The sequence below is a fragment of the Dendropsophus ebraccatus genome, chromosome 9 (assembly GCF_027789765.1).
Source record: "Dendropsophus ebraccatus isolate aDenEbr1 chromosome 9, aDenEbr1.pat, whole genome shotgun sequence".
NCBI classification, from domain to species: domain Eukaryota; kingdom Metazoa; phylum Chordata; class Amphibia; order Anura; family Hylidae; genus Dendropsophus; species Dendropsophus ebraccatus.
Genome location: NC_091462.1, coordinates 104644896 through 104654638, shown reverse-complemented (window position 1 = coordinate 104654638; position 9743 = coordinate 104644896). Strand labels below are relative to the sequence as shown.

The 9743-nt window shown below is 44.6% G+C and overlaps 1 protein-coding gene across 3 annotated transcripts in view; it reads right to left on the bottom strand.

The window, feature by feature from the left end:
- Positions 1–9743, bottom strand: part of IFT140 (intraflagellar transport 140) — a 70991-nt gene that overhangs the window by 36907 nt on the left and 24341 nt on the right. For all 3 annotated transcript variants that reach the window (XM_069984175.1, XM_069984174.1, XM_069984176.1), the window contains exons 15-18: positions 9260–9378; positions 8523–8685; positions 7480–7611; positions 512–714 (exon numbers count right to left, since the gene is read on the bottom strand). In XM_069984175.1, coding sequence (XP_069840276.1) covers positions 512–714; positions 7480–7611; positions 8523–8685; positions 9260–9378 — 617 coding nt within the window. The remainder of the gene's footprint in view (positions 1–511; positions 715–7479; positions 7612–8522; positions 8686–9259; positions 9379–9743) is intronic.

The following is a 9743-nucleotide window of genomic DNA, read 5'->3' as shown; positions in this document are numbered from 1 at the left end:
CGCTGGGATTTTTAGAATCTTCCTTTTTAGGGTAGCTTCACACGTACCGCATCGCTGCAGATTTTCTGCTGCGGATCCGCAGCAAATTTGACTAAATGAATGAACACAGCATCAAATCTGCTGCGGATCTGCAGCAGATTTGACAGTGAGGATTTAATGCTGTGTTAATTCATTTAGTCAGATCATTTAGACAGGACGTGTGAAGCTACCCTAAAAGGGGTTGTTCACCCAAACTTTTTTTCTTTCAAATCAACTGGTGCCAGGGATTTGTAATTTCCTTCTATTAAGAAATCTCAAGTCTTCCAGTACTTATCAGCTGCTGCATGTCCTGCAGGAAGAGGTGTATTCTTTCCAGTCTGACACAGTGCTCTCTGCTGCCACCTCTGTCCAGAACAGTAGCAAATCCCCATAGAAAACCTCTCCTGCTCATAATTCCCTATTGACTGGTGGGTATCTATAGAAAAAACACTATAAATTTTCCATGTATATAGATGCATACTGTTCCTCCTACCTCTTTATGAGCTTGATTGACTTAAAGGCTTCGTCCATGTCTCCAACAGTGAGGTAGAAGCTGAAGTTCAGCAGAGCATCTCGTGTTGCCTTCTCACAGTCCTCCAGACCAATGAAGTCTCGCAGTGGCTTCTTGGCCACCATATGGGGGATCTGTGGTGTGCCCACTTCTGTACTTTCAGGTTTGTCTTCATCCTCACCAGGCTGTGAATGTTCAAGGCAGAAGAAACATTTAGTTTGATATATTAAAACAGAGGACAGAATACAGTCAGAATTTCCATCTCAAAGTGTAGTTAAAGGGGTTGTTCACCAAAAATGGTGCCAGAAAAAGCCAGAGATTTGTAATTTACTTCTACTTAAAAATCTCCAGCCTTCCAGTACTTACCAGCTGCTGCATTTCCTGCAGGAAGTGGTGTATTCTTTCCTGTCTGGAGAGCAGGAGAGGTTTTCTATTGAGATTTGCTACTGCTTAGGACAGTTCCTGACATGGACAGAGGCGGCAGCAGAGAGCATTGTGTCAGACTGGGAAGAATAAACAACTTCCTACAGGACATACAGCAGCTGATAAGTATAGGAATACTTGAGACTTTTTAATAGAAGTGTATTTAAAATCTCTTGCACTTTCTGGCACCGGTTTATTTCAAGGAAAAGTATTTTGAACAAGCCCTTAAAAGGGTGAATCTTGAAAGGAATGTCCAGTAAAAATCTTTTTCTTTTAAATGAACTGATATCAGAAAGTTATACAGATTTGTAATTTACTTCTATTAAAATAAAAATCTCCAGTGTTCCCATACTTATTAGCTGCTGTATGTCATGCAGGAAATGTTTTATTTTCAGTCTGACACAGAGCTCTCTGCTGCCACCTCTGGCCGAGACAGGAACTCTGTCTCGGTTTTATATGAATCCCCATAGAAAACCTCTCCTGCTCTGGACAGTTCCTGTCTCGGCCAGAGATGTCAGCAGAGAGCACTGTGTCAGACTGAAAATAAAACATTTCCTGCATGACATACAGCAGCTAATAAGTATGGGAAGACTTGAGATTTTTTAATAGACGTAAATTACAAATCTATATAACTTTCTGACACCAGTTGATTTGAAAGAAAAAGTTTTTCACTGGATAACCTCTTCAAAGTGTCCCTGTCACTTTAAAACGTCTGCCATGTCATAGAAATGTGAAATGTTTTCATCATAGAAACGGGAGAAGTGCAAAGTTAAGTGCTTCACTGCCTGGCTTGCCGCAGGAAATGGTCTCCATTGTAAGGCTGGGTTCACACTACGTTTTTGCAATCCGTTTTTTTAATCTGCTTTTTGCAAAAAAAACGGATGGAAAAAACAGATGCAAGTGTCTGCATCCGTTTTGATCCTTTTTTTCATTGAATTCCATTATTTAAAAAAACGTACATAAACCTACATAAAAACGTACATAAGAACGTAGTCGACCTCATTTTTGTGTCCGTTAAAAAAAACTGATCCGTTTTGATCTTTTTTTTATAATGGAATTCAATGGAAAAACAGATAAAAACGGATGCACATAACACATGCATCCTTTTTTTATTTTAAAAAAAAACGGATGAAAAAAAATGATTGCAAAAATGTAGTGTGAACCCAGCCTAAGTCTCTGGAGAGCGCCCCCTAAAGTGTAATGGAAGTCGCAACAAGTCGTGGAGCGAAGCACTTCTCATGGCTCTAATGATTGACGGAACAAAACTTCTGACGTGTCTCTAAGAAATGCTGCGTTTACACGTGCGAATTTGCGTGATAACTATCGAATTCGAATGATAATCGTACGTATAAACGCAGCGAACGATCAAACAACGAACGAGAAATCGTTCATTTTGATCTTTCAACATGTTATCAAATCGTCGTTCATCGTTCGCAAAAAATTTGCAGATCATTCCGTGTGAACAGTCGTTCGCCGATTTAACCAATGTGTGAGATTGGCTTATGGATCGCAAAACGAATTTTCCGTACGATATATCGTACCGTATAAACGCTGATCGTTATGAAAAAAAAAAATCGTTACTCCGACATCGTTAATCGTACGATCGGGCCAATTATCGTTTCGTGTAAACGCACCATAAGAAACAGGTATCAATCTGCAGTCCCACAGCTGTTGCAAAACTACAATTTCTGGACTGTTAAAGCTTAGGCCGTCCGAGCATGATGGGAATTGTAGTTCTGCAACAGCTGGGGTGGCGCAAGTTTGACACCCCTGCTCTAGGACATGTAAAAAGTTTTTTTTCACCGTCTTTTTTTAAGTGAAAGTGCCAATTTTTAGTGATTAATGTACAAAGTGTAGTTACCTACTCATATGGAAGTATAAATGTGGGAGCAGCATGTCCCTAATCCACTGCCTGAGACTCACTGACTGTATTCATCTGGTTTCAATCACTTATTTCTTGTGCCTGTCATTGGGGGACACAGCACCAGTGGGTATAGGCTACTGCCACTAGGAGGCGACACTAGACAGAAGAAGAAGTGACTCCGCCTGGCAGGCTATACCCCTCCTACAGGCACCAGGCTAACTCAGTTTTAGTCTAGTGTCCGTAGGAGGTAGACACAGGTGCCATGCACCTCCATTTTTTTATTTTAGTTTTATTTCTTTCTCTTTTCTTTTAGGTTATCAGGGGGACCGTCGGCGTGGGCTGCCACATCAGACGCAGTTCCCCCTGAGGGTGCATGGAAAGTTTCTTTTCCCTGCGCCGGTCACCCGTCCCCCAACGCCCGCTCCCTGCGGCAGGATACCGGTCCCCCACAAAGGTGCGAGGTGACCGAAGGGGTGACCCTGCGCGCACCTGAAGACGCCGGACAGGTGAGTATTCCTGTCCTTAGCCTTCCTTGGGAATCTGGGGGGGGGTCATCCTTCCAGGGCACCTAGTTGCCCCCCTTTTCCCTGCCTCTCTCCCCCCTGTCTCTCTCCCTCCCTGCCTCTCTTGCCTCTCTCCCTCCCTGCCTCCCTCTCAGAGGCCCTGGGCAAGATGGTCTGTGCGGGCCTCTTTCTTCAGGGAGAGGGGGTGGAAGGAGTCTCTGGAGCTCCTGCACGCAGGCAGCAGCTCTATAGGGGCGACCGGGTAGTTTACCGGGCTCTTCTCCCTTCCTTTCTGCTGGCGGCCGCGTTCTTCAGCGCTCCGCGCCGCCGTCTCGCTGCCGCCGGCCTGCCCATAAATTTAGCCCCCGGCTTCTGCCGGAGCTAGGCCGCATCGGCGCACACGAGTGACGTCACGGGGGCGGAGCGCCCGCCCGTTTTCGGCCCTTCCCGCCGCTGGCTTGTCTCTTATTGGCTACTCCTGTAGCCCCCACCTGCTCCTTCCTGTGCCCCCTCCCTTCCTCCTCTCGTCTCTGCAGCGCAGCAGCTTGTGGCCACCTGCTGTTCTCTTTTAGAGCCCTGGGATCTTAATTTAGTCCTCGAGGTTCTACAAGGTCCTCCCTTTGAGCCTCTTCGTGAGGTGTCTCTTTGTTTCCTTTCTTGGAAAGTCGCCTTCCTGGTGGCGATTACCTCCATCCGTAGGGTGTCTGAACTGGCAGCGCTCTCTTGTCGCTCCCCTTATCTGGTCCTTCACGAGGACAAGGTGGTGCTTCGTCCTCTTCCTTCCTTCCTGCCGAAGGTCGTGTCTGCATTCCACCTTAATGAGGACATCATTCTCCCCTCTTTTTGCCCTGCGCCCTCCCATCCTAGTGAACGGTCCCTGCATTGTTTGGACCTTGTCCGGGCCATACGGATCTACTTGTCCGTCACTGCTTCCTTTCGCCGCTCGGATTCCTTGTTCGTGGTCCCGTCGGGTCCGCGCAAGGGACTGGCGGCTTCCAAGACCACCATTGGGCGTTGGATCAGGGCAGCCATCGCAGAGGCCTACCGCGTTCGTGGCAGGGCTCCTCCCTTTCGGGTCACCGCTCATTCTACTCGGGCTGTGGGGGCCTCTTGGGCGGTCCGCCATCAGGCTTCAGTGTCCCAGGTCTGCAAGGCCGCCACCTGGTCTTCAGTACACACTTTTTCAAAGTTTTATCAGGTCCATATCCTGGCTTCCTCTGACGCCAGTCTGGGCCGCAAGGTTCTGCAGGCCGCTGTGCGTTAGGCAGGCCGCATGGGGATTGTAATCTTCTTTCCCCACCCTCTGGGACTGCTTTTGTACGTCCCACTGGTGCTGTGTCCCCCAATGACAGGCACAAGAAAAGAGGATTTTTTTGTACTCACCGTAAAATCCCTTTCTTGTGGCTTCATTGGGGGACACAGCTCCCACCCTGTTTGAGGTTGTGCTCCCGGGGCTTGTTCTGTTCTTGGGGTTTTCGTTCCCGGGACCAGTCTGTTTTTTGTTACTATTTTCTACTGCTTGTGACTAAACTGAGTTAGCCTGGTGCCTGTAGGAGGGGTATAGCCTGCCAGGCGGAGTCACTTCTTCTTCTGTCTAGTGTCGCCTCCTAGTGGCAGTAGCCTATACCCACTGGTGCTGTGTCCCCCAATGAAGCCACAAGAAAGGGATTTTACGGTGAGTACAAAAAAATCCTCTTATTCCAGACTGTTTCTATTTCTATCCATTTCCATTGTTCTCCCTCGTCCCGTCCTAGCAGGTCATTACAATAGGCAGCAAAGGGCATCATACAAGACCATCTATGTACTGTATGATGTAGCTTTGTCTTTACATTGCATCCTGTAGCGCAGCGTGTCGCCATCTAGCTAAACCTCACACACACACACACACATACAGTAGAAGAAGCCAGATGAGAAAAAGCTGGGGCACTCATATACTTACAACAGGCTGATACACACAGCCTCTCCGGAACAACAACTGAAGGCAAATGGCACAAAAAAAAAAAATACAAAAGGAAATTAAATATGAGACACAAAGCAAAAATACCTGCACAAAATACATGAAGGAAAATAACAAGAGCAGCAAACAGACATGAAACAGAAGACACGGAAACACACAAAAAGAACTGCAGGGCTTTTTGGTTTTGGCATATGGGGCTGGTTCTATGGAAAACTCCATGGGTTTTGTGATGTTTTTAACTGGGCTTTTATGTATTTTTTGCAGCCAGGTGTTACTCTGAAGTCAGCAGTGCAACACAATGCACCACAGACAATGTGTTATTCCTTATTATTTTTTCAGAGTCTAGTAAGCTCCAGGAATGATGTCTAGTTTCTAGTGTTTTTCCTATAGGCCTCTTTCTCTATTAAAAATGTCTGAAAAACTGCTGTTATAGAATGACATTGTATAAAACAATAACATAGTTTTTAAGGCTTAAAAAAGCCATACGTCCATTTGGTTCAGTCGATCTCCCTATAGTGTTGACCCAAAGGAAGGCAAAAAAACATTAGGAAGAAGACAATTTTCCTCATTTTAGGGAAAAAATTCAATCAGAATAAATCCTGGGATCAACAACCTAGTGGGAAGATCCATAGTCTCGCTGCTCTTACAGTAAAGAATCTATAGAGTCCCAGAGTCTCACTGCTCTTACAGTAAAGAATTTATAGCGTTCTATAGTCTGACTGCTCTTACAGTAAAGAATTTATAGCGTTCTATAGTCTGACTGCTCTTACAGTAAAGAATCTATAGTGAGCTCCATAGTCTTACTGCTCTTACAGTAAAGAATCTATACAAGGCTCCATAGTCTCACTGTGATTAAAGTAAAGAATCCCTTTCTGTGCTGGTGTGGAAACCTCCTTGTTATAGACACAGTCCTAATAGGACTAATAAGAGAGATCTTTATATTGCTCCCTGATATATTATATATAGTTATTAGGTCATTCCTCAGACATCTTTTCTTCTAAGCGAAATCCCCCTCACTGTGATAATCTTACTGGGCGCTATAGTCCTTCCATTCCATGTATTACTCTGGTTGCTGTCTCTGAACCCTCTCCGGTGTTTGATACTCAGATTTCCCCAAGTGCAGACCCTTACATCCATCAGTATTAGCTCATCTGCCACTTTTCAGCCCAAACCTCCCACCTATCAGATCCCTGTGTGACAATTTACTGTTCTCTATTCTATTAATCTTTACATATCTGCACAAATGGACAATTTACAGTGCAATCCCACTACAAGGTCATATTAAAGAGAATAGGGCCCAAAACTGACCCCCATGTATCCAACTTGTGACAAAGACCCCCCTCCAATACTGCCCCCTGTGGTGACCCACTAGTAACAGTGACCCAGTCAGAGTATGTTTCCTCTATACCCACTTTCTGTAGGAAAACGTACTGTATCAGGGCCATCTTGATATGAGCAAACATATCACTGAGGAGTCTGTGACGCATTTGCACTGGACATATATCATTGGAAAGGACGGGAAACGGTTTATGTGCAATGCTTACAAAGCTATTATCTGACAACCTATAGTTTATTACTTGGTCCCATAACTTACTATTTAGAAGGGGTTATCCACAGAATAAGACCTACCACCTATCCACAGTGTCTGATTGATGGGGGCCCAACCGCTGGGATCTCTACCAATCCATGTGAACAGAGCAGTGATCAAGCACAAGCTAATAGGTGATTCTTATTACTCTTGTAATAACCCCTTCAAGTTGGGTCTCTGAGGCTTTGTTTCTGTTGTAACATTACGTAGATGTAGATGCCATTGTATTGAAGTAGTGTTGTAAAAATTTCTGAAATGCTGAAGCATATCGCCACCTAGCTACATATTAGCAGAATGCAAAAGAAACTGAAGGCAACATAACCCACAATGCAGTGTCCCACAAAGAGGCATTGTGTCACTCATACGGTATAAAAAAAAATCCACTGATATGTCCTTACATGCAGCACAATGATACTGCACGAACTGAAAAGTAGCTAAAGTAAAAATGGAGAGTTTTATTTGTCTTTATATAGATCTATTACTTCCATGTGCCTTGTATTAATATGAACTAATAAAATACAGCTTTCTATTATTTTAAGCTGGAGAACTATTCCAAACTTGCATAGGCCATAAAGCCCAGGATAGAAGTGGTCGTCTATTTTTCCGCTCACTCACCTTTCTTGTGAAATAATAATGTGGGACCTCGATACCGAGCAGAGACTGGAAAGAGGTGGGTCGTGGGAAGCTTTCCTGAAGTAGCAGGCCATGCTCCTGGGTGCTGAAGAATGACATAACCAGCACATCTTCCTGCAAGGAAAACCATCTGAGCTGTTAATCCAAGGTCTAAATCACTGGCCCAGGTCAATGTCACATGAGAAAAAATGGGTATTCTTATTTTAAAAAGTTATCCCTAATTCTCAACTATCTGTAAACTGCTGAGGCCCCCATGATCTCTGGGGACCCCAGCCTTCTGCTAGAATTAAAGTGTACCTGTCGTGAGGCGCTGCTGCTGGATCAGCAAGAATTCCATGCTGCCAGTTAGTTATCCCCTATCCTGTAAATAAGGGATTACTTCTTAAAGCGACTCTGTACCCACAATCTGACCCCCCATAACCGCAGATAGCTGCTTTTAATCCAAGATCTGTCCTGGAGTCCGTTCAGCAGGTGATGCAGTTAATGTCCTAAAAAACAACTTTTAAACTTGCAGCCCTGTGTCAAATTGGCGTGGCCTAGAGTACCCATGCCCTAGGATGGCGACGCCCATCCGACCCTCTTCACCATTTTTCCTATGCATCACCTGTTAGAACACTGCACAGGTGCCTTAACAATCCAGCTCATGTGCAATGCTCACGTAGGTGATGAATAGGAGAAATTGATCCAGGGGCATTCCTAATGATGAGGAGGGCAGGGAGGAGGGACGGAGGTGTCCTAGGGCAGAGGTGTCGCTTTAAGATGGGCATACCCCCTTTTAAGGAAAGTTAAGCTGCAGTAACCCAGCACTACACAATGTATAGGGCAGTCTGCCACCATCTCTGTTCACAGTGTCAGCTCCTGGATGGATCCTGAGGGTAGGCCATCACAAAAAGAGGGTGATGCATTGATTTGGCAATGCTTTCCCCTCTCTATGAAGGTTATACCCCTGCCATGCCTTTATTAAATGGGAATAACCCTCTAAGCTTGCCACTTTTACTATTAAATTCCAAAACTGAAATCATCACCTTTCCATGAGGAACTTCTACAAGCTGGTTGTGTTTTGGCGATGGATGCACTGAATTTGGGATGGCCAGCATCGCCTCACATACTAGTAGCCGTGGTTCACTTTGGTCCCAGAAGTGACTGATTGGGATGCGGTCGAGGAGTTTTGTATTCTCTGGAAGGTTCCTGTTGATAAGAAAAAAAAAACTCCAGCAGGTTACAATATTCTTGGATCATCTACTGTGGTATATGACAAGTGTTTCCAAAAATTAACATAGAGATTATTTAGCCCATGGCTGGGGAACCTTCAGCCCTCCAGCTGTTGCAAAACTACAATTACCATCATGCCTGGACAGCCAAAGCTTTAGCTTTGGCTGTCCAGGCATGATGGAAATTGTAGTTTTGCAACAGCTGGAAAGCTGAAGGTTCCCCATCCCTGTTTTAGCCCATAACAGATGGACACAAGAGTTGCTAAGCTTCTCTGTGCCAGGAAAGAGAAGGCTCAAGTGGCTCGATTTATTCCTGTACTTGCAGCCTAGTCACAGTATTACAGAGCAATGGAGTTTTTCCTCCCAATCTAGTTAAATGTCACCACACTCAATGTGTGTATCCACTATTCTGACACTTGACATTTCTCTAGCCCCAGCAATGAATCTTTACCCCTCTGGTAATCCTCATACTGACACCCAGGGGAAATCTGACACTATGTGAAGCGGGAGTTGACAAGAGAACAACACATATCCCTCTCTGCATTTCTTACGAGTCCATGTTGGATGTAAAATCTTGCTGATCAGCTTGGCCGTTCCAGAAGTCGTAGAATGAAATGGTATCCAGGTCAACATCGTAAAAGTACATTTTGGAGTCTAGGTGACCGTCAGTCTGAAGGAAGAGGTATTACAGGGTTAAATGAGATGGGATAAAACAAGATTAATGCTGCACTGAAATAATAAACAGAACTAATGCCGCGTTTACACAGAGCGATAATTCGCACGATCGATCGTTTAACGATTTTGAAGCAACTATTTGGTTTTTATAAGGATCAGCGTTTAGACAAATAAATTGTTAGAAAATACGTAAGAAAAATCGTTATTGCGATCGTTTATAAGATCGCTTAAGCCCATCTTTTACATAGGGTAAATCGGTGAAAGACTCTTTACACGAAGCGATCTGTGAATTTTCAGCGAACGACAATTTAAGAACATGTTGAAAGATCAAAATGAACGATTTCTCACTCGTCATTTGAT